Below are 24,285 nucleotides of genomic sequence, written 5' to 3' on the forward strand. Positions count from 1 at the left end.
ATGTAGCCTACTGATTGTAAAGTCCTGTCTTATTGTAGGTTTAATTCACATTTTCCTAGACAGTAATGATGTTGAGCATCTTTTCATTTGCTTATTAGATATTTGCATATCTTCTTTGAAGACAAGTCTATTCAACCCATTTTTTAATTGGGTTTGTGTTTTTATTTCCATACATTTACGTATGAGTTCTTTACATACTCTGGAATCTAAACCTGTATCAGATATATGATGGGTAAATACTTTCTCCCATTCTGTGGATTGCCTTTTCATTTTCTTGATAGTTTCCTTTAACACACGGATATGCTTTTTTTTATGTTTATTTTTGAGAGAGAGAGTGTGAGTGGGGTAGGGACAGAGAGAAAGGGGGACAAAGGATCTGAAGCAGGCTCTGTGCTGACAGCAGAGAGCCTGATGCGGGGCTTGAACTCACAAACCATGAGATCATGACCTGAGCCGAAGTTGGACACTCAACCAACTGAGCCACCCAGGTGCCGCCACACAGGTATACTTTTTAAATAAGATGACAAAACTCAGGCACAGAATTGGAAATTGACTTTACCAAGATTTAGATAGTTCTGCTGTGTTTATTAAAAGGAATCACATAATTTATTTTACACTGAGTATACGATGATGAAAATCAAGTTCAAAAAGGTGTGAGTGATGGTTTTATTGGCAAAGTTAACATCTAGAGGTAGGGTATGAAGTTATTTCAGCTGACAGATTTCAGTGTTTTCCTTACAACTAAAAGCTTTCATTACTACATTAAAACTTTACTGCAGGATATCCTACATGTGGAGCTTTAGTCTCAGGCCCGGAGCAGCAGTGAAATGGAAGTTACCGCACCATTCCAGTCCTTGGACATCAGTGTATTGTCCTTCACCTTCTACCCTGCAATAGAGAAAAGTAAGTTTGTTCGTTAATCAAGACCAAGAATTTACAGTCCGGAAAGAAGATTGTCTGGCATATTATACTCTATGCCTAAAAAATGGTATCTTTCCACTTTCAAACTTTGATTTAAAATTCAGCATCCTAGGGGCGCCTGGGTGTCTCAGTCAGTTAGGCGTCTGACTTCGGTCCAGGTCATGATCTCGTAGCTTGTGTTCGAACCCCTCATGGGGCTCTGTGCTGACAGCGCAGAGCCTGGAGCATGCTTTGGATTCTGTGTCTCCCTCTCTCTCTGTCCCTCCCCCACTCACACTGTTTCGCTCTCTCACAAAAATGAACACTAAAAAAAATGAGGGGCACCTGGGTGGCTCAGTTGGTTAAGCGTCCGACTTCAGCTCAGGTCATGATCTCACGGTCTGTGAGTTCGAGCCCCGCATCGGGCTCTGTGCTGACAGCTCAGAGCCTGGATCCTGCTTCAGATTCTGTGTCTCCCTCTCTCTCTACCCCTCCCCTGCTCATGCTCTGTCTCTCTCTGTCTCAAAAATAAATAAAAACATTTAAACATTTTTTTAATGAATAAATATAATAAAATTCAACATCCTAAAAAAATAAATAAATAAAAATCAGCATCCTGCTTTCATATCCTACCAAAACCATTACTATTCCAGACATTGCCATTATACGAATTTCAGTGTAAATTCAAGATTTTAGGATCACATACACTAAATTTACATAAAACCAAAATAATCAGTTAAAAAATGAAAAGTTCATATTAGTTCATTTATTTATTCAACAAATATTTATTAACCATCAACGATGTTTGAGGTGCTGTGCTCTATGTGGGTGTTTTCTTGGACTCTTGGGAGTGGTGAAAATGTACTTCACAGACATAAACAGACCTTTATTCCATGGTTAGATTTTTTTTCCCTTTATTAACATCAGTGGAAAAAGTCTGTTATCATCGGAGTCAGAATAGGTGAACATTTTTCTGCCCACCTCAAAATGTACTTATATCAACCATTTCATAATAATTAGGTTGCATTTCAATTCTGGAAATAAATAAAGCAGTATTTATAAATGAACATGAGCCTCTAGACGACACAGTATGGTGTTCAGTGTGAAGGTGAAGCTTATGAAACTGTGCTTATGTTTCATTTCACTTGTAGTTTTCCTTTAAGCATAAGCTCAGAGAGGACAACAGTGGGCACATTTCTACAATTTGAAAACTAATTTTGCTTACATTTTAAAAACTAGCTTAGTAAAAATACACATATATCAGGTCAAAGGCAATAAACAATTATGAAATTATTCCCAAGGCTGCTTTTTAAAAAGTTTATCAGCACATTTCAAGTGAAAGTAATTTTTGGCCTAAATTTTCTCTATAATTATTATAAGCTTTCCATTTCCAAGCTGACTGTAAAAAGTTCTATAGGAAGAGGAGAGTTAAGAGGAAATAAATGAAAAATCTAATAGATTATCACCAAGAATGGGATTTTCTTTTGGAGGCTCATAATGGTCTTAGCCTCTCTTATAACATTCTGCCCCCCAAAATAACCCAACAATTCTTTCCTTTTTACTTTTTTTAACCCAAGAATTCTTAATAAATATATCTTAATGAAATATATTACAAAAGAATATTTAGCATTGACTAAATATAATAATTAAGCAAACATGCCTGAAAAGAACCTTTTAGAACTACAATGACTTTTTATTTTAAGCTCACCTATTTTCATTGAAGTTTCCAGTATACTTTGCCCCAGTTGGGAATGTGTAAGTCCCCAATCCATGAAACATATTGTCCTTAAAGTGTCCTTCATATACTGCTCCTGAAAAGTGCTCAAGTCTTCCAAAACCATTCATCTGTTTGTGACAAAGGAAATAACCTCAGTAACTAATATTCAGTTTCCCTAGAACACTTCAAAAAGGCACATATATGTCTATCATCCACTTAGTTATTATTTAATCTATCATTGTATCACCATTTCCACAAAAATTAGACAACATTTACCATTTATCATTGTCCTTTAAATATATCTCTCCCTGAAGTCCACCAAGTCAAATGTTCCTGATCTGGGGCATTTGAACATCTAGGGGAGGTCCATGATGGTGAAAATAGGGTCCTCAAGAAAGCTTGAATATATCAAAAATCTTAAAGGACAACCAGTTTAGTTAGCCCAGGAAACAGTACAAAAAAGTTGTTAGGAACAAACATTTGTATTCAAGCAGCCCTGAGTACGCATCTGGTTTCATCACTCACTGAGCAAGAAACCTGAGCTTGATTTCCTTCACTTATAAAACAGGAACATTAATAGTACCTACCCCATGCAGTTGCTGTGAGGATTAAATGAGAAAATTCTGTAGTGAGGTTAGCCTTACTCAGTGAATAGGAGATGAGAAAGATGATAATAAAGATGATAGGGGTACGTTGCTGGCTGGGTGGGAGGAATAAGTGACTCTTCATTGAGTGGGGGGCGGTAATTGTGAGTTCAAGCTCCACAGTGGGTATAGAGATTACCTAAATAAATAAAACTTAAAAAAAAGATAATAAACACTGTATGACTTTAATATTACTCCTATGTTTGTATCAGTTATTTGTACTGTATAGCCTACTCACATGTGCTTTTGATTAATGGTGAAATGCCAAGAATCATGTAACCAATAGACTTACTTATCCACTGTCAGTATTGAAAACAGCAATGATACCTTGTCATCTTTCCAGCTTCCTGTGTAGACAATCCCATTAGGAGTGGTATGAATACCTATTCCATTTCTCTCAAAGATTCCAGAAGATGTTCTTGTACAGTCACCATCTAAACAAGAGAGAAATATATTGTGATCCATTATGAATGGGAACCTTATTTCACTAGGTAATAAAGTATTTATGTTCAGGACTAATCACAGCTGTACCTTATGGGTCTCTGAGTCTAGCATTGAAACCAATGAGACCAGAGATAAGGAGATCCATGGACTTGGAAGGTCCTGTGTTTTTGTTTTTTTTTTTAAGTTTATTTATTTATTTAAGTAATCTCTACACCCATCATGGGGCTCAAACTCACAACCCTGAGATCAAGAGTCATATGCTCTTCCGACTGAGCCAGTGAGGTACCCCTTAGGAGGTCTTGTAACCATTGATCGCTTCTCGGCCTTTTGGCTAAGATCAAGTGTAGGAGGTCTTGTAACCATTGAAACAAACCAGCCAGGAAGACTGATAGATCCTGTACATATGTTTCCAAGGCATACGGTCTAGACTTAACATTAGAGTTTAAATTTAAAATCTGTCCATCTATTTGTATTTCTATGTTAGTTTTATTTAATGGAGTTGATATCCCAATAGTAGTTTTACAAAATTTACAGTCTCATGATGCTGTTACTCTTATGCTATTTAATCTTAGTCTAGATAGAAAAAGTAATTGAAATGTATGCTTACCATACTTGTCTCCATTTGGAAATACAAAGTTTATCTTATACACTTCTGCAGCTGTTTTAAAAGATTTAAGAAACATCACATAAGCTTATGTATTTTTATGTCAGAAGACCTATAACAAATGTGCTTTAAGAGCTAACCAAACAGACTCACTTCATATGATCACAAGCATATCATGATTTCCAGTGTCTACTGCAGGATCTTGGGGAAATAAATAACTTTGTCTAGATGATCTATTTTTATGTGTTTATTATAATAGCTTTATTAATATATAATTCACATACCAGAAAACTTACCCTTTAAAAGTATATAATTCAATGTTTTTAAGTATATTCATAGCCATGCAACCATCACCACAATCTGACTTTAGAATATGTTAGCAGTTAATCTCTATTCCCCTAATTTTGACTCCCACCTCTTCTCTACCCCCATCTCCACCTCACCCCAGCCCTAGCCCCAGCCCCTGGCAACCACTGATTTACTTTCTGCCTCTATGGATTTGCCTATTCTGGACACTTCATATAAATGGAATCATATAATATGTGGCCTTTTGTGATTGACTTATTAAGCATGTTTTCAAGGTTCATCCATGTTGTAGCATGTAGCTGTACGTCATCCCTTTTTACTGCCAAATAGTAGTCCGTTGTACAGAAATAACAGTTTGTTTATACATTCAACAATTGGTGGACAGTTCGGTTGTTTCCAGTTTGGACTGTTATGAACAACATTGCTATGGACACTCATGTATAAGTTTTTGTACAGATATATGTTTTTCTTTCTCTTGGGTAGCCTATATGACCTATTGATGCCCTCACAAAGGTAAAATGGAGTGAGGAATTGGCGAAAGGAGGGAATAGAAAATAAAGAAAGTAAATGATAGTGGGGAGAAGTAGCAGTGAAGGTGTCTAAACAAAATGAGATTGGAATGGAGACCAAGTCAAAAGAAAGAAAGAAAACCACAGAACTGAGGGGAATCAATGCATCAAAGCACAGGAATATTTAGTGGGCCAAATCAGTAGAAATTATTTTTTTCCAATACCAAAGAAAACATATATGTAGAGAAGATAAGTAAATTTTAACTTCTAGGACAATAGAGTCTACCAGAATGTTACTCAAAATGTGTCTCGTGCATCAGAATCACCTGGGATGCTTGCACGTTCCATACTACTGAATCAGAATTTCTATGGGTAGGGCAAGAGAACTGATATTTTTAATTTAAAAATTAATTCAGGAGACGCCTGGGTGGCTCAGTCAGTTAAGGATACAACATTGGCTCAGATCTTGATCTTGCAGTTCTAGAATTTGAGCCCTGCATTGGGCTGTGCGCTGACAGCTCAGAGCCTGGATCCTGCTTCAGATTCTGTGTCTCCCTCTCTCTCTCTCTGCCCTTCCCCCACTTTCTCTATCTCTCTGTCTTTGTCTGTCTGTCTGTCTCTGTCTCTCAAAAATGAATAAACATTAAAAAAATTTTTTAAATTAGTTTAGGTGCCAATTGAGAAATACCAGAGATTCATCCCCTTTGAGGAAATATAAGAAAATAGGCAGAAGACTTTAAAATACTATAACCTACTGTAAAATACTGTAACAGAGAGAAAGGGAGAGTCTAGTATCCTTAAGACAGGAAGAGGTGGTTATGAAAAAGAACCAATTAGCAATCTAGGAAATGAATTAGGTAACTAGTGTAAGGACTGAAGAGCATAATGGACACAACTGAAAAGTAAATTGGTGAAGTGGAAAACGAGGTTGAAAATTTATCCCAGAAAAAGGCACAAAGAAAAAGACAAGTATTACCTGAGCAAAGCCTGTCTGATCTCCCTTCACTCCCAGATGCATCTGGGAGTCTCCACAGCACCCTGGGCTGATCCCTACCATAGTACTTAGAACCCTAATAAAATAACGCTTTTGTGGTGGAATCCCCTATCACAATACCCAGCTCATTTAGGTTAGGGATCAGGGATTAGTCGAATCTTTGTTCTCACTCTAGTGACTAGCTCAGTACTTAGTATTTGCTGGTAGGAACTCAATGTCTAGTGAATGAATGGCATTTGGAAAGCAATCGCTAAATGCTTATTAAGCAGAGCGCTTAACTTGATCATACAAAAAACAGAACTGCCTTCAAATGCCCTAAAACATGGTTCCACATTCGAAACTTTGTAATGTTAGAGCTAGAGGGCAACCTAAGAGATGGAGACCATCCGGAACCATGGAGGAAACAAACCCGGAGAGGATGGCACTTGCCTAAGATGTCACAACAGCAAATCAATGGCCGAATCAGAGCTAGAATCCAGGTGTCTGATTTCTAGGCCGGGGGAGGGGGGGTCTCTGCGCCCCCACGCCACCAGCTGTGTAGGACCATCAGGAAATAGTCACACCCACACCTGAGCTACCACCATGAAGCTATCTGGCTTCATGCGAGTTCTACTTAAAGGTGCCCTTCCCCGCTCAGGGCGTTGGGAGAAGGGCACTTACTTGACAGAGGTGTGTTGCTAAGATTTTCTTGACTCGGCGATTCCTCCTGGGCATCCAGCTCTACGGCCTTGAAGGAACCAAACGCTTACTCAGCGCGGACCGCGACTCGGTTGCCGGGGCGACCAGGCACCTCTCACCCGGAAGCGAATAGGCGAGGAGCCGAAGCTGAGCCAATCGGGAGGCAGCAGGCTGTGCAGCTGCAGCCGGGCCGCGGCTGAGCCGCTCCAGGTGAGATCGCGGTGGGTGGCGAAGCCCTGGTGGGACCCCTCAATCCTGGGCGCTCCTTCCTGACAGCCACCCAGGGAAGCAGCGCTGCCAACCCGCCACGGCCTCCCTTTCCGCGGGCAAGGGATGTGTGCCCGTGTGCGTGGTCTGCGCGCCGCCCTGGTTGTCCGTGTGCGGATCCTTTTACCGCCTCCCTCTCCGGGGGTGGCCAGGGTCTGAGGAGCATCCCGCCCGGCGGGATCCACCCTGGCTAGCTGGGGCCGGTGAGTCTGGACCATCAGGATTCCGGGTTGTCCACACCCCGGCAAGAGCGGGGGGGGGCCCAATTCAGCTCAAAGAGGGGTAAGGGGTTGCATTGCATCCTGTCTCTGTCACCGTCTCAAACTGAGTGGCTCACTGGAGACGATGTATGCTGGAAGAAAGGTACCAGGTGAAGGTATCAGCGTGGAGCCGGATATATGGGGTCAGTCAGAGATTTGCCTGGGAGCGGAATGGTGTGTGATCAGTTTTCAGTGCCCCGCTGGTGATTCTGTTCCTGGGGGCCGATTTGGGGTGTGAAACAAAGGATACTCTTTGAGCCAAACTTAGGTCCCTGTGTCTACGGTGTAGAAAGATAGTTGGAACCTTCCCAGGCTAAATGGAATAGAATAGTGAGGTCCATCCATGTAGATTATACAACCTAATTCCCATTCCTTTTCAAACATGTGGGCAGAGTCCTATTGGATATAGCCAGCAAGTTTTCCTTCAACATTTTGAGAGCAGATCTCAGATCAGGTAAAGGTGATATTTTCTGGGTTGGTATGAGACAAGTTGTTGATCGTTATTTAGGTGAGCTAGCTGTGGCTTGGTCTGGTTGGCTAGCCACTCTTCTTTTTAAAAATCAGAGGACAGTCTCTTCTTGCTTTTTTTCCCTAATGTATTTTACTACACAGATTTACCTGGGTGGTTTTTGAGCTGAAGCACTGATCTTTCTGTCTGATTTGTATATCCTTTCCCTTTTCCTGAATTTTAGAAATAGTAGGTGATTATTGATGCGCAAGTTTATAGAATTCAGTTTGTCTCATTGTTTCGGCCTCCCGTTAAGCTTTTAATGACCCTACATTTTTGTGAGTATATGTATAAGTTTCACCGTTTTTACCGAAGAGTTTGAGAGTTATGATATTCTTATCTAAGAGGATCTGGAGTCAGAGGAAACTTACAGTGAGTGAAAGGATTTTAGAATTTGGATTGGAAAAGTGTACTAGTCATTTTTTATTGTCATACTTTGTTATATTTTGACACACTGGGGGCCTCTCTGGCCAGGAAGAAACTGCCCTTCCTAGGGATAGCTAATTAACACCTTGACCTGTGAACACACCTCTCATCTGCAAACCAACCCCCAACCACCTACCTCCTTTATCTAATTTTTGCACATCAAGCCAATTCCTCCCTTCCCCGAAATCAACCCAAGGAGGGACAGCCCCTGATCCCCAAAGCCTGCTGGAATTATCTTACTTAGCCAACCCTAAACTATTTACTCTGTCCTGCCTTTCTGGCAGAAACCCCAAGAAAGGCTGTGCCTTCTGCCTTCGGCTGGCTCCTCTGTTCCTCCTGACTGACACCGGTGTTTCCTCCTGTGGCCTGGCCTGGCATGGCATGACATGCCTTTCTTCTTCCTGGCCAAACGGTGAATAACATTAAACTTTTCTTTCAGTGACATTGACCTCTCCTTGTGGTTACTTTTATAAATTAAGACCCAGGCACAACTCAAAGGGGTTTGGTTTATCATTAAACTTTGAACTGACGATACAAGGTACATGCATGTGGTGAGCAGGAGGAGATGTGGCAGAAAGAATTTGGGCTTTGGTGTCAAACAGATTGTTTCAAACCCTGGCTCCAGACTTTGCTGCTAGACATTAGGTGACATTAAACAAGTCATATAATTTATCTGTGTTCTAGTCTCCTCCTCCTCTATGAAATATAGAAAATAATATTTACCTTACAAGGTTTTTAGAGGGTTAAATGAAATGATCTTACATTTCCCCTGGATGCAAACTTGTGTATTCAGCTACCTTCAACATGTCTCCATTTGAGTATCTAACCGGCAGCTCAAATGTAACATATCCAACCTGAACTTGTGACTCCCCCACCCAGATCTTTTCCTTCCCAATATTACAGTTCTGAGCATATGGCACCACTATTTACCCAGTTAACCTAAGCCAAAAAAATCTTATAGTAATTCTAGATGTTTCTGTCTCATACTTGTCCTATAATTTGTCTACATTTAAAAGACATTCGGGGGGCACCTGGGTGGCTCAGTTAGTTGAGCATCTGATTTTGGCTCTGGTCATGATCTCGTGGTTCATGAGTTCAAGCCCCACATCAGGTTCTCTGCTGTCAGCACAGAGCCCACTTCAGGTCCTCTGTCCCTCTCTCTCTGCCCTTCCCCTGCTTGTGCTCTCTCAAAACTAAATAAAACATTGAAAAAAATACATTCAGAATCTGTGACCACTTTTCAACTCTGCTCCTCCCACCCTAGTCCGACCCACTGTATTTTTTCTGTATTTGTTTGGCCTGAACAACTGAGTAGTTTCTTAGTTGGCCTCCTGGCTTCTCACCCCTCTGCAGTCTATTGTTCACATAGCAGCTAGTAATTTTCTGAAAACATGAGTCAGTCTTAGCAATCTTTTGCCTCGGCTCTTTAGTGACTTCCTATCATATTTAGCATCTCTTAAACAGAATAAATTCTAGCCTTTTTAAAATCTAAAGCTACAGGGGTGCCTTGGTGGCCCAGTCGGTTAAGCGTCAGATTTTGGCTCGGGTCATGAGCTTGCCAATCCCGAGTTTGAGCCCCACGTCCAGCCCTATGCTGGCAGCTCAGAGCGTGGAGCCTATTTCAGATTTTGTGTCTCCCCCTCTCTCTCTCTCTACCCCTCCCCTGCTTGCACTCTGTCTCTCTCTCAAAAATAAATAAACATTAAATTTTTTTTTAAAAACAAAAATAAATAAACATTAAAAAATAAGTAAAGTCTAAAGCTACATAAAACCCAAAGCAATCTATTTCTCTACTTGAGATCAAAACAAGTCTCTTTTTTCCTATCTAAACATAATTCTTGGCATGGAGATAAATCGGAATTCACATGATATACTTTTTCAAACTTTTTCAAAAACTTTAAGCCCTGCTTTAGAGAGGAATTCTTATATTACACATACATATTTACATATTTTTTTCCTTCAAAGACTAATGACAAATGTACGAGGTTAATAGGCATGTAATGGGACCGTAATAGTACTAATAACGTGAAAATAAAAAGCAGTTCTTTTATAGGAAGTGTTCCTGTATGGTGCACTATGAAACGGGATCACAGAATCTATGTGCATACATGAATCACCAAAAGTTCAGAAACTAAGCTCACCTTAAGAAAATTCATTCTCTTGTTTAGAGCAGAGATCTCCAAGTCATGATGTATAACACACAAAAGCCAAGTATTAGCCTAAATTGGCAATAACTGCAACTTAAATTAAAACCTGAACACCTAGATTGTTACTGTGGTTCTACAGCTTTTGCTCTGTGGTCTGCAGGTTTTATTGAGGTCACAACCTGTTATCTTTTGCCTCTCCTCCTTGTGCTCCCTGTCTCCAGCTTTTTCTTGGCCCTTCTCTGCTCTCTGACCTCACCCCCTCTCCTCACTTCAGTACAGACCCATCAGACTTCTGACTGTTTGTCCAGCTCGGTGTATTGAAGCTATTCTGGACTTGGCACCTTCCCCTTAGAATATTCTTTTCACAAATATTTCATGGCTCACTCTCTCAATTTGTTCAGCTGTCTGCTCAAATATGATCTCAGGCCTTTCCTGACCACTGTATTTAAAATAACAGTCTCAAGGGGTGCCTGGGTGGCTCAATCGGTTAAGCATCTGACTTCGACTCAGGTCATGATCTCACAGTCCATGAGTTTAACCCCACATCGGGCTCTGTGCTAACAGCTCCAAGCCTGGAGCCTGCTTCGGATTCTGTGTCTCCCTCTCTCTTTGCCCCTCTGTCTCTCTGTCTCTCAAAAATGAATAAACGTTAAAAAAATTAAAATAGCAGTCTCAGGGTTTTGTTTTGTTTTTTTCTTTATAACACTTGGCTGATATTATCTATTTATTTGTTTATTGTCTGTCTTACCCTCTGGAACATAAGCTTCATGAGGAATTTTGTCTTTTTTGCTGTTATATCCCTAGGAACTGGCACATAATAAGTGCTCAATAAATGTTTGTGGACTGAATGAATCTCCATTCTCATATCAGTCATTTATTCAGCCTTTAGTCATGAATTACTACTATACACCCAAGACTGTGTTAGAGGTACTGTGTTACTTAAAAAAGAGACATAATCCTTTGCCTTCAAAGAACTTTTTTGAGAGGAGGAAGGAGGAGATAAATATAGATAAACACTGTATAAAAATGTATGATTATGAAGGATTTTGAAGAAAGGAATACCAAGAGGCCTAGTTTAATTTCCACATTGACTGAGTTGCCCAAATTTTTTCCCGCTTTTGATTTCTAATTTCATTTCACTGTGGTTGCAAAAAATATTTTGTTTTATATCTATTTTAATTTATTGAGATTTGTTTTATAGCCTAGGATATGGTGTATCCTGGAAAATTTTCCTTGTGCATGTGAGAAAAATGTGTATCGTGTTGGGCAGAGTGTTCTATGGATGCCCCTTAGGTCTAGTTGGTTTATACTGTATTTCAAGTCTTCTGTTTCCTTGTTGATCTTCTGTCTAGTTGTTCTAACACTATTGGTGAAAGTGGGGTATTGAAATGTCCTCTGTTATCATTGAAGTGTCTATCTCTCTCTTCATGTCTGTCAGTTGTTGCTTCATGTATTTTGGTGCTCTGTTATTAGGTACATATATATTTATCATTGTTATATCTTCCTGATAGATTGACCCCTTTATCATTATGAAATGTCCTTCTTTATTTCTAGTAACATTTTTTGCTTTAAAGTCTATTTTGTCTGCTATTAGCCATTCCAACTTTCTGGTGGTTGCTGTTTGCATAATTTATCTTTTTCCACCCATTTACTTTTCATTTGTCTGTATCTTTGAATTTCAAGTGATAAATACCATGTAGTTGGATCATTTTTTAAATTGAGGTATAATTGACATGTAACATTATATTAGTTTTGGATATACAACATAATGATTTGATATTTGTATATATTTTGAAACGATCACCACAGTAAGTCTAGTTAGCATCCATCACCATACATAGTTACCAAAAAAAGTTTTTTCTTGTGGTGAGGACTTTTAAGATTTACTATCTTAACTTTCAAGTATGCAATATAGTATTATTAACTATAGTCACCATGCTTTACTTTACATCTCCATGACTTACTTATGTCATAAGTGGAAGTTTGTAACTTTTGACCCCCTTCACCCATTTTACCTACCCTTGACCTCCGACTTCTGGTGACCACCAATCTGTTCTCTGTATCTATGAGCTTAGTTGTTTTTGTTTTTAAATTCCACATATAAGTGAGATTGTACAGTATTTGTCTTTCTCTCTCTGACTAATGTAGCAAAATGCCCTTGATGTCCATCCTTGTTGTTGCAAATAACAAGATTTCATTCTTTTTTATGACTGAATAGTATTCCATGGTATATGTGTGTGTGTATCACATGTTCTATATCCATTCATCCATCAGTGGACAGTTAGATTGTTTCCATGTCTTGGCTGTTGTAAATAATGCTGCAGTGAACATGGTGGTGTATATATCTTTTTAGTCAGTGTTTTCATTTTCTTTGGCTAAATACCTAGAAGTAAAATTATTGGATTGTATGGTAGTTCTATTTTTAATTTTTTGAAGAACCTCCATACTGTTTTCCATAGTGGCTACACCAATTTACATTCCTACCAACAGTACACAAGAGTTCATTTTCTCCACGTCCTTACCAACACTCGTTATTTCTTGTCTTTTTTATAATAGCTATTCTAACAGGTCTGAGGTGATATTTCATTGTAGTTTTGGTTTATATTTCCCATTAGTGATGTTGAGCATCTTTTCATGTACCTGTTGGTCATCTGTATGTTCTCCTTGGAAAAATGTCTATTCAGATCCTCTGCCAATTTTTTAATTGGATTGTTTGGCCTTTTTGCTGTTGAGTTGTATGAGCTCCTTATATATTTTAGATATTAACCCCTTATCAGATATATGATTTGCAAATATTTTCTCACATTCAGTAGTTTGCCTTTTCATTTTATTGATGTTTTCCTTTGCTTTGCAAAACCTTTTTAGTTTAATGTAATCCCGCTTGTTTATTTTTGCTTTTACTGCCTTTGATTTTGGAGTCAGAGTCAAAAAGCGTCACCAACACTGATGCTAAGGAGCTTACTGCCTATGTTTTCTTCTAGGAGTTATATGGCTGCAAGTCTTACATTCAAGTCTATAATCCATTTTGAGTTCATTTTTGTGTGTAGTATAAGATAGTAGTTGAATTTCATTCTTTCATACATGGCTGTCCAGTTTTCCCAACACCATTTATTAAAGAAACTTCTTTCTTTGTATATTCCTGGGGCACCTGGGTGACTCAGTCGGTTGAGCATCCAACTTCAGCTCAGGTCATGATCTCACAGTTCGTGAGTTCGAGCCCCACGTTGGGCTCTGTGCTGACAGCTCAGAGCCTGGAGCCTGCTTCGAATTCTATATCTCCCTCTCTCTCTGTCCCTCCCTCAGCTTGTGCTCTGTCTCTCTCTCTCTCTCTCTCTCTCTCAAAAATAAATAAACATTAAAAAAAATTTTTTTTAATTATACTCTTGGCTCCTTTGTTGTGAGTTAATTGACTGTGTATGTATGGGTTTGTTTCTGGGGTCTCTATTCTGTTCCATTCATCTCTGTGTCTGTTTTTATACCAATACCATACTGCTTACCATAACTTTTTAATATAGTTTGAAATCAGAGTGTGATGCCTCCAGCTTTGTTCTTCTTTCTCGAGATTGCTTTGGCTATTCAGGGTCTTTTGTGACTTCATGCAAATTTTAGGATTGTTTGCTCTATTTCTGTGAAAAATGCAATTGAAATTTTGATAGAGATTGAATTGAATCTGGAGATTACTTTGGGCATTGTGGACATTCTAATAGTATCACTTCTGATCTATGAGCAGGGACTGTCTTTCCATTTATATGTATCTTCTTCAGTTTCTTTCATCAATGTCTTATACTTTTCAGCACACGGTTCTTTAACCTCCTTGGTTAAGTTTATTCCTAGGTATTTTATTCTTTGTAATGCAGCCTATTACTTCTTGAGTGAAAACAATTTTCTCTTATTATAGGAATATGTAATCCAAAAAAAAATATCTTGAATCTAATTTTGGCTATATTTTATAATTTTAATGTATCATATTTTCATTTTTACTTTCTTTTTGCTTTTTTTTTTTCATTTACTTTCATTTTTCCATTTTGCTTTATATAGGTAGGTGCTCTGATGTTAAGTGCATAAATACTTACAACTGCTAGATCCTCTTGATGAATTAATCCCTTTATCATTATATAATGACCGTCTTTGTCTCGAGATACAGTTTTTGCCTTAAAGTCTATTTTGCCCAATAAAAGTATAGCTGCCCCTGCTCTCTTTTGGTTTCCATTTGCACAGAATAGCTTTTACCATTCCTTCACTTTCAGCCTGTGTGTGTCCTTAAAGCTGAATCAATTCCGTTTAGGCAGCATATAGCTGGGTCTTGTTTTTTTCATCTGTTCAGCCACTCTGTGTCTTTTGCTTAGAGAAGTTAATCTATTTACATTTAAAGTAATTATTGAGAGGTTAAGGGCTTAATAATTGACATTTTATTCATTGTTTCCTGGTTTATAGATCCTTTGTTTCTTTCTTCCTCTCTTGCTGTCTTTGTCATTTGATGCTTTTTCTGTAGCAGTATGTTGATTTCCTTTCTCTTTTGTGTACCTACTGTAGATTTTTGCTTTGTAGTTTCCATGAGGCTTACATAAAACATCTTATAGTTATAACATTCTATTTTAAACTGATTAACAACTTCAATGGCATACAAAGGCCCTATACTTTTACTCTACCCAGGCAAAATCTCTGAGCCAGGTCTGTGTCTCTGAAAGTGTATACGTAAAGTAAAATTTTATCAAATCACGTATTAAATACATGAAAAACATCTCTTCTCAACTACAGTGTTTTTTAAAGTATTTTTTTAAATGTTTGTTTATTTTGAGAAAGAGAGAGACAGCACACATGTGCTCATGGGGGGAGGGACAGAGAGAGAATCCCAAGCAGGCTCCTCCCAACGTGGGGCTCAGTCTCACGAACCTGTGAGATCATGACCTGAGCCAAAATCGAGAGTTGGATCCTTAACCAACTGAGCCACCCAGGTGCCCCTCTCGACTAGAGTTTTTAAAACCCTATACCAAATCTAACCAAATCAGAATGTAGGATTGAGGCTTAAGGACACGTGTTTGGAAACTTCTCCATGTATTTTTGATGCACATCCTTGGTTAAGCAACCTGTGTCAGAGAAAGTCACTAAAAAATATTAATCCTCAGAGGGATGTGCTTGTAAAACTTTTGTAAAAGAATTACCTATTTTCCCCTAGACTGACCCTTGTAAAAATATGCAGTTCCTTATCTGTCTATAATGGGCTGTATCCATAACTTCAACAAAGGGTTATTATATTTGTCTGATTTTATGGTGTCTGTATTACTTTTTTCTCTTGCAGGTGAAAATGAGTTCCTCAGTAAGAAGAAAAGGCAAGCCAGGCAAAGGAGGTGGAAAAGGGTCTTCTAGAGGAGGAAGAGGAGGCAGGAGTCACACTAGTAAATCTCATGGGGGTGGCAGCAGTGGTGGTGGCAGTGCTGGCAACAGAAAGGCCTCGAGTAGAATTTGGGATGACGGTGACGACTTTTGTATCTTCAGTGAATCGAGGCGCACGTTCAGGTCATTATGCCTTTCTCATGTTCAGAGATAGAAACGGTATCGATTTCTAATCTGTGGGACTTATACTCTTGTTTTTTTTTTTTAATTAAAAAGTTGTTTTAAGTTTATTTACTTTGAGAGAGAGAGAGAGAGAGAGAGCGAGCGCTCACAGGAGGGGCAGAGAGAGAGGAGAGAGAGAATCCCAAGCAGTCTCCACACTGTCAGCCCCACGAAGGGCTCGAACTCATGAACTGTGAGGTCATGACCTGAGCTGAAACCAAGAGTCTGACGCTTAACCGACTGAGCCTCCCAGGTGGCCCTCCTCTTACTTTAAACCCTTGAAGGCCCCCACTTTGTAACCTTTTCTAAAGGCATGATGCCAAGTAATAGCTTTTTTTTTTTTTTTTCGAAGGTTGAAATCTGAAGTTAACTTCAACTTACATGACACTGTGAATTGAATGTAATACTGTCATTGAAACTAATGTTACCAGGAAAGCAAATATCAGAAATAGCGAAAGTGATGAAAATGATTTTAAGTATTCCTTACACATTGTAGTTTGAAAATGCCAAAATTCGACGTGACTGTACTCGGTCTTTTTAGTTGATGAGTTATCTATTTTCCAGACATATCAGCCAAATCTTCACTGGTGCTTCAGGTGACCAGTGACAGAGTCATATCCAGGCTTCTTTCATATTCAACTTTTAAATAACAAATAAATTCTGATCATTCTAGTGAATATTTAATGAAAGTAAAGATTTTACTACTGCATGTTATGCAGTATAGGTATAGAATTCTCATTGTCTCTTAAACAGCACTGCAAGCTGTCTACTGGAATTTTTAGAGATTAGCTACTCTCTCTTTCTCTCCCTTTTCTGGGAACAACTCCCAACTAAATATTAGTTAAAAAAGGAATATAGGTGGGGCGCCTGGATGGCTCAGTTGGTTGAGCTTCCAACTCTTGACTTCAGCTCAGGTCATGATCCCAGGGTCGTGAGACTGAGCCCTGTGTTGGGCTCCGTGCTGAGCATGGAACCTGCTTAAGATTCTCTCTCTCTCTCTCTCTCTCTCTCTCTCTCTCTCTCTCTCTCTCTTTCTCTCTCTCCCCCTCTGCCCCTCTCCCTCATTCACATGCACTCTCTCTCTAAAATAACAGATAATATTAAAAAGAAAAAAATTAAAATATGTTGTAGAAGAATATTTAATCTTACGAAAATTCCAGTTTTATTTTGATGAGGAAATAAAATAAATTATAAAAGATTATATGTGCTGTATACTTTCATTTAAAAGTGTATATAAAAAGAATTGATATTGGGGCGCCTGGGTGGCTCAGTCGGTTAAGTGTCCGACTTCGGCTCAGGTCATGATCTCGTGGTCCGTGAGTTCGAGCCCCGCGTCGGGCTCTGTGCTGACAGCTCGGAGCCCGGAGCCTGTTTCAGATTCTGTGTCTCCCTCTCTCTGACCCTCCCCTGTTCATGCTCTGTCTCTCTCTGTCTCAAAAATAAATAAACGTTAAAAAAAAAAAAAATTAAAAAAAAAAAAGAATTGATATGAATTACGATGGCTTCTGTTTTCTGCTTTTTTCCAGTGAACATGTATTTATTATTTTTTTTTTTTTGTAATCAGTAAATAACGATAAGGTCAGTAAATATTTCAAAAGTAAGGCTTAATATTCCCATTGTTTTCAGATTGGGCACCTAAAACAGAATGAAATAAATGCTTTGCGTGTAACATTTCTTTTGAAAGTCTCTACTCTCAACTGCAGCAGGAGTCATCATAGCATTACTTTTTCCAGAGGATTCTTGAGTTCGTGAAACCAGATTTAGTGATTAGGAATCTAACCAGGTTGTTTTTTTTCCCCAGCAGTTGCAAGATAATGAAGTGTGGTAAATACTGTAGAAAAGGGGAAATTCTTCACAGTCATTGTCATCTTTTGTAAAACACTTGACAGTCCAGTCCATGTTGTATCTGTTTGAGGACTGTGAGGAGAGCGTAAGAGTTCTGGTCACAGGTAAATGTGTCCTTTGCAGACCTAGCAACAGTAGAAAAGGAGAGGCACGCCCCAAATGGAAGCCCGAAGCCAAAATGCCCCTTCAGACTCTGCATATGACTTCTGAGAATCAAGAGAAAGTGAAAGCTCTTCTCCGAGACCTGCAAGAACAAGATGCGGATGCTGGATCTGAGTGAGTTATTTTATTTGAGTCAATTATTATGTTAAGGAAGATATATCGGCAGTGGGGGCAGTGGGGGCAGTGGGGGCAGTGGGAACGTCCGTCCATCCAGTGTGTCTTTGGAATGCTTTTCAGTACTGATCCTATTGTGACAATGTGATTAGTTGAAAGTGAGCCAAAAGCAAAACATGAATAATTATTCAGCAGCAGTTTTAGAGCGTGTTTGTTTTGCAATATCTGGGAGCAGTACAGATTGCCTTTGCGTCTTTTCTTCTGAGGACAATGCTGGTATGGATTCAGTAATTGCTTTATTGACAGACTTCCAAATAAAACCCTGCAGTGAACAAGTAGACGTGTTGTTCGAGGAGCAAATATTGAGTTGATCAGATGAAGTCTTAGGATTACACTTTCTCATAACCATCTGCCTCAGAGAAACAACTTTTAATATTTTGGCTGTTTTTGCTCTGTGATTTCAGTCAAAGAAGTCAGTGCATTCCATTCACCAGAACCGATGGGTGGGTTAGTCAACAGTTTAGCCTCCGTCTTACCTACGTATCTCTTATCTGCCTTAGATTTAGGAAAGGTGGTTAGGCAAAGCAAAAAATCAGGGATGGTTTTTATGAATGAGGAGAAAGAGGATGGCCAGGGCTTCTGTAGTTAAGAGTACAGGCTCTGGGGTCACACTGCCTGGGTTAAAATCTCTAGTTGCTCTTTACTGTATACCTTTGGCAGTTACTAACCCTCTCTAACTTTTAGTTGATCATCTGAAAAATGGACATCCCAGCAGTATCTGATCGAGGGTTGTGGGGAGATTTTTAAAGAGCTAGAACACATACAACACTTAGCATAGAACCTGGCATTAATAAATGCCTGATAAATATTAATTGCCAAGATAGAAGTTAGATCAGTAAAAGTTCAAATCAGTGACTGAAGAATGGTTAGGATCCTGTGTCCTTTGGCTCCCTGAATTAAATTCTTAGACTCTTGCTAAATTTTACTTTGAAGTAAGTGGAACTTAATATCTAATAATACGAACATGTTACCTTTGTCAGAAGAGGCATTTCTGGGGAAGAGGAAGATGACGAGCCTGATTGTGATGATGAACAGTACTGGCCTGCTGGCCGAGAAGCTTCCCTTGTTCCCGACTGTGACCCTTTGGAATGTGCTGGCTCAGGCCTAGTGGAGCCTCCTAATCCAGAATTCACAGTCTCAACATTTGCAGTGCAGAAACTTGCCAGGTGATTGCTTTCAACATTTATGGCGGCTGGGGGAGAACTGAAGAAACTGGAATCACATTACAAACCCTACTCCCCGCTCCTGGAAAGCTCTCCTGTTGCAGGGGCTGCTGCGGTGCTGATGTGCCTAATACCCTCTCTTTCAGGACAGGGTGACTAGGGAGGGATCCATGTTACCAGGGATACTTTCTCAAAATGCCAATCCTGCCTATATATAGTTATAACTTCACATGAGCATGTTTAAATGAACTTCACTTCTGTGATTTGAAATTACTCAATATTTTTTGTCATGTTTCACACTTGGTAGGTATGGGTTCAACCCTGAACGCTGTCAGGCAGCCCTGCGGATCTGTGATGGAGATGTGGGGGCATCGCTGGAACATCTGCTCACACAGTGTTTTTCAGAGACATTCGGGGAGAGGATGAAGCTCTCTGAGGCGGTTGCCCATGTGAGCGTGGATGAGTGTGTGGAACAGCGGCAGGAAGAGGCATTTGCTCTGAAGTCAATCTGTGGAGAAAAATTTATCGAAAGAATTCAGAACCGAGTCTGGACCATTGGATTGGAATTGGAGTATTTGACGAGTAAATTCTGCAAATCAAAGCAAAAGGAAAGCACCAAAAATACACAGGAGACTTCACTTGAAATCTGTAAATTTTACCTCAAAGGAAATTGTAAATTTGGATCAAGATGCAAATTCAAACATGAAGTGCCCCCAAATCAAATTGTCGGAAGAGCAGAAAGAATTGTAGATGATTCTCATCTTAATGCTCATGAAGATGCCTCTTTTTTATATGAACTTGAAATTCGATTTTCTAAAGACCACAAATACCCCTATCAAGCTCCCCTTGTGGCATTTTATTCCACCAATGAGAATCTACCTCTGGCTTGTCGTTTACATATCTCTGAGTTCCTTTATGGCAAGGCCTTGACATTTGCAGAAACTTCTGAACCTGTTGTATATTCTTTGATAACCCTTTTAGAGGAAGAATCAGAAATAGTCAATTTACTAAGAAACACCCATCACAAATACAGTGTCCCTCCTGTGAACTTTCCACCAGTATCGTCTGGGACCAGAATAAATAATCCTGTCTGTCGTAAACCAGTGATCCCAAACAATTCTTTCGCTCCAAATCAGACTCCTGAAGGTATGGAAGGCTTTGATTGAGTGGAGGGTTTTGTGGAGGGGGCATTCAGGATGGATTAAGGAAGACCAAGCTTCTGAGGGCTTCTCTAGGATCTCCCGGTGATCTTAGGCCAATCAGTCTCTTCAGTCCAAGGGCAAAAGGGAATGAGAATCCCCTGAACTGTGGCCTGACTTTCATTGAAAGCCCCAGTTTTGTCACTGTGATTGGGCTGTCTGCATTGAAAGTTTGTAGTGATACAGAAGTTTATTCTACAGTTGGGGGTTGGAAGAACCTTAAAGCATCTTCCCAGAAAATCTGTTTGATTTAATCCATTTGGTTTCACATGTTTACTTCTGATGTTTTACATGGAATTACTTTCAACTGAGTTTTTAGAGATATTTCTCTTTCCACAGTATACTAGACCCCCAAAGTCCATTAGTGTTAAGGCTATCTTTATGAAGTCCTAAACCCTCAGTTTAAAAAATGTTTGTGGAACCTTCTGGCTTGATCGCTTTGCGGATTTGCCATACAGATTCGTACACCACAGTTAAACTCCTTTTTCAAAGTTCTTCAAGGAATTCTTATTTGTTGCCATCTTTGAGAGAAACAAGTTTTCCTGATTTCACAAGAGTTCTTAGGTAAACATCAGTAAGTAGAGAACAATGAAACTGCATTAAGGTGTGGATGGCATACAGTTGGCCAGGTTCACTCACTAGCCACTTGCTGCCAAACAGCAGTTTCTAGTATGTGGGATTCAAATATATTCCTGGAGAAATGACAGATTGTGTGACAGGGCCTTTTTTTTTTTAAGTAACACCTTTATTGAGATATAATGTACATACTATAAAATTCACTCTTTTAAAGGGTACAATCCAGTGGCTTTTTAGTATATTCAGAGTGGTGCAACCATGACGACTATTTTTTTTTTTTTAATCTTTATTTTTGAGTGAGAGAGAGACAGAGCGTGAGCGGGGAAAGGGCAGAGAGAGAGGAAGACACAGAATCTGAAGCAGGCTCCAGGCTCTGAGCTGTCAGCACAGAGCCTGACGCGGGGCTCCAACTCAGGAATGGCAGAGCCGAAGTCAGACGCTTAACTGACTGAGCCACCCAGGCGCCCCAACCATGACAACTGTCTAATTCCAGAACATTTTGGTCAACCCTAAAAGAAACCCCATACTTACTAGCAGCGAGTGCTCATTTCTCCCTTTCCTCAACCCCTGACAACTATGAATCTACATTCTGTGTCTGTGCATTTGCCCATTCTGTATACTTCCTGGAAATGGAATCATACAATATGTGGCTTTTGTGATCGGCTTCGTTCACTCAGCATGATGTTTTCAAGGTTTGTTCATGTAGGATATATCAGTACTTCATTTTATTGCTGAATAACACTCCATTATAAGGACATGCCATATTTTGTGTATTGATTTATCATTTGGTAGACATTTGGGTTTCATGTCATAGAATTTTAGGAACACTTGCAAATAGTTGAAACCGTCAGTTAATTCCTTGAATGTAAAGAGTCTACAGAATTAACAAAGCATGCCATGATTTTTTTCTTCTTCGTTTTTAATTTGGTTTAGCAATAGCCACTTATTCCTAATTAAAGTATATTTGAAGATGCATTTTAAGTTCTTTAGCAGTAGAAGTAGTTGTTTGAAACAAATGAACCTGCTTTATTCAAGCTTTAGCTTTTTCTCCATCTTACGATTTTTTTGTTGTTGTTACTTTGTTAGAGAGTGACTCTCCCCATTTGCTAAAGAAAGGGCTCCATATGGAAAATGTTTCCTTTTATCCCCTGCAAGTTGAAAAAGAATCAGAACCTGAGGAGGATTCAGAGGAGGATGAAGGTCCTGCACCAGTTATAGTGGAGAATGAGAGCTATGTGAACCTTAAGAAAAAGATTTCCAGAAGATATGACTGGCAGGCAAAATCAGTACATGCTGAAAATGCTAAACTCTGCAAGCAGTTCCGAATCAAACAGGTAGGGTGTTCCCAGAGATTGGCTAGCATTGCCTCCCTACTGTACAGATGAACTGGTTAGGAGTGAGAAAGCCTCGCTACCCTCCCTGGTATGCTTTTGTTTCTCTTTAACTCCGCGTGGTCAGTTTCTGCAAGCCACAGCAAACTTGGGTGCATGTTCTAGATAGTTTTCGAAAATCCAATGGCTAGTGAAAGTGAAATGCACGCATATATACCAAATATTCTCAGAATCTTGTGGCTCTGGTACTATGACAGGCAATCTGATAAGTGAAATGAAAATTAGTGCTGTGATTTATATTAGAAAAAATAGTGGAGAAAGGAGAAGGAGGGACTCTGACTCCATTTGAGAGAATCCTAGGATGAATAACTTGCCCAAGGTCACATAGCTAGCAGGTGGCCACACAAGGGCTTCAAGTTAAATCTCTGTTTCCAAAGTCCATAATGTTTTTATCCCATTCACATGAAGATTGTTTTCAAAGAACCTGTAAGTGAACTGTTAGGGCAGGGTTGGATGTAGGACAAAAACAAGTTGCTTAGCCAGTTTGGGGATTGGACTGGATGCTGTCTAGCAGCATTTCTAATTGTGAAGTCCTGATTCTGATTTTTGACACAGCATAACACTACGGCATACGTAGTGCAATGCCTATAGAACATCAAAATGAATAGAAATTCACACCATAAGTAGTAAGATAGTAAAAACAAAAAATTACATATTCAGTTTGATCAGTTTGTGTTTAGAGGTGATAAATTTATATGATAACATTATATGCAGAAAATGATGTGTTAATGTAAATTTCTTATATTATTCAACAATATATCTTTAGATTTAACATATGCTACAATGTTTATTGGCCATTGGACGTCAGACTGAGTTACATATATGTGATGGGTGGCCAAAAAGAACCTTTCATGAGTGTTCTTACTATTACTGATTTTAGTAAAAATCTGATAGAACTATGCCATCCAGTGTGGTAGCCCCTGGCCACATGCAGGTGTTTAAATTTAAGTTAATTAAAATTAAATAAAATTAAAAATTCAGTTCCTCAGTAGCACTAACCACATTTCAAATACTCACTAGCCACGTGTAGTCAGAGGTTGTTCTTTTGGACAATGCTATTATAGAACATTTCCATTAACATGGAAGGTTCTACTGGATAGTGCTGGTGCAGAGAATCCTGCTAGGAAGAGCTGGGTAGTGCTAAACAAGATGGCTTATTTCTCTTACAAGATCTTGCAGTTTATTCAGACGTAGGAAAATCACAAAGATTTCACAGCTTTCTCTGGCTGATTCTCTAAGCAGCCTTCTGCTGAAGTCACCAGCCCCCAATCCTAACAAATCTGCAATTTCTGTCTCTGAACAAATTGTTAAAGAAAGAGCAGAAAGGGTGGGTCTAGCTATGAGATTCCAACCTGAGATCTTTGTGAAAGATGATTCAAAGTAACGTAACTGATGCCTTATCTTTTATATTATTAGGCTTCCAGACAGTTCCAGGCAATTCTGCAAGAAAGACAATCGCTCCCTGCTTGGGAAGAAAAAGAAACCATTCTTAAATTGTTGAGCGATCACCAAGTGCTTGTTATAAGTGGTATGACTGGGTAAGAATGCAATTTATTTGTAATGCAGCTTTCATCCATGAATATGGTATGCACCCTGGTTACCATAACCAGTTCTACTTGTAAAAAACTAGTAACTGTTCTTATTTGTGCTTTACTTGTCAGATATTAAATAATATTTCACAGAACCTAATTTTACAGATCTTTAGCCAACAGACCCAAATTACAAACAAAAAACAAAAAAACACCTCAGAAATCCATCAAGTAATTTATAGACATTGCACACCTCTTCCCTGAGACAATTTTAAGGTAAAAGGTC

At 39.2% G+C, this 24,285-nt stretch overlaps 2 protein-coding genes across 5 annotated transcripts in view; one reads left to right on the plus strand and one right to left on the minus strand.

Moving 5' to 3' along the window:
• Positions 1 to 549: 549 nt before the first annotated feature.
• MORN2 (MORN repeat containing 2) lies at positions 550 to 7,281 on the minus strand. The gene is made up of 6 exons (XM_007082395.2): positions 6,909 to 7,281; positions 6,779 to 6,862; positions 4,313 to 4,363; positions 3,589 to 3,695; positions 2,609 to 2,745; positions 550 to 888 (listed from the first exon to the last, which is right to left on the minus strand). Exons 1-6 carry the CDS (start codon positions 7,279 to 7,281, stop codon positions 786 to 788), a joined length of 855 nt encoding a protein of 284 aa, XP_007082457.2. The 3' UTR covers positions 550 to 785.
• The window catches only part of DHX57 (DExH-box helicase 57), a 55,011-nt gene continuing 37,577 nt past the window's right edge, over positions 6,852 to 24,285 (plus strand). The window contains exons 1-7 of one of the 4 annotated variants that reach the window (XM_007082398.3): positions 6,852 to 7,006; positions 15,704 to 15,921; positions 17,929 to 18,081; positions 19,122 to 19,307; positions 19,612 to 20,450; positions 22,166 to 22,413; positions 23,887 to 24,008. In XM_007082398.3, the coding sequence (XP_007082460.2) occupies positions 15,710 to 15,921; positions 17,929 to 18,081; positions 19,122 to 19,307; positions 19,612 to 20,450; positions 22,166 to 22,413; positions 23,887 to 24,008 (1,760 nt within the window). In that variant the 5' untranslated portion in view covers positions 6,852 to 7,006; positions 15,704 to 15,709. Of the gene's footprint in view, positions 7,007 to 7,046; positions 7,267 to 8,618; positions 8,670 to 15,703; positions 15,922 to 17,928; positions 18,082 to 19,121; positions 19,308 to 19,611; positions 20,451 to 22,165; positions 22,414 to 23,886; positions 24,009 to 24,285 lie in introns of those variants that run through there. The other 3 variants (XM_042982122.1, XM_042982120.1, XM_042982121.1) reach the window with 3 other exon arrangements.

This window comes from Panthera tigris, chromosome A3 (assembly GCF_018350195.1).
Source record: "Panthera tigris isolate Pti1 chromosome A3, P.tigris_Pti1_mat1.1, whole genome shotgun sequence".
NCBI lineage: Eukaryota > Metazoa > Chordata > Mammalia > Carnivora > Felidae > Panthera > Panthera tigris.

Coding starts and splice junctions, on each gene's coding strand:
- MORN2 (XM_007082395.2), bottom strand. CDS start 7,281: ATGGTCCAGACTCACCGGCCCCAGCTAGCCAGGGTGGATCCCGCCGGG. Junction 6,863..6,908: donor TATTCGCTTCCGGGTGAGAG/GTGCCTGGTCGC, acceptor GCGCTGAGTAAG/CGTTTGGTTCCTTCAAGGCC. Junction 2,746..3,588: donor GAAGCTGGAAAGATGACAAG/GTATCATTGCTG, acceptor TGTCACAAACAG/ATGAATGGTTTTGGAAGACT.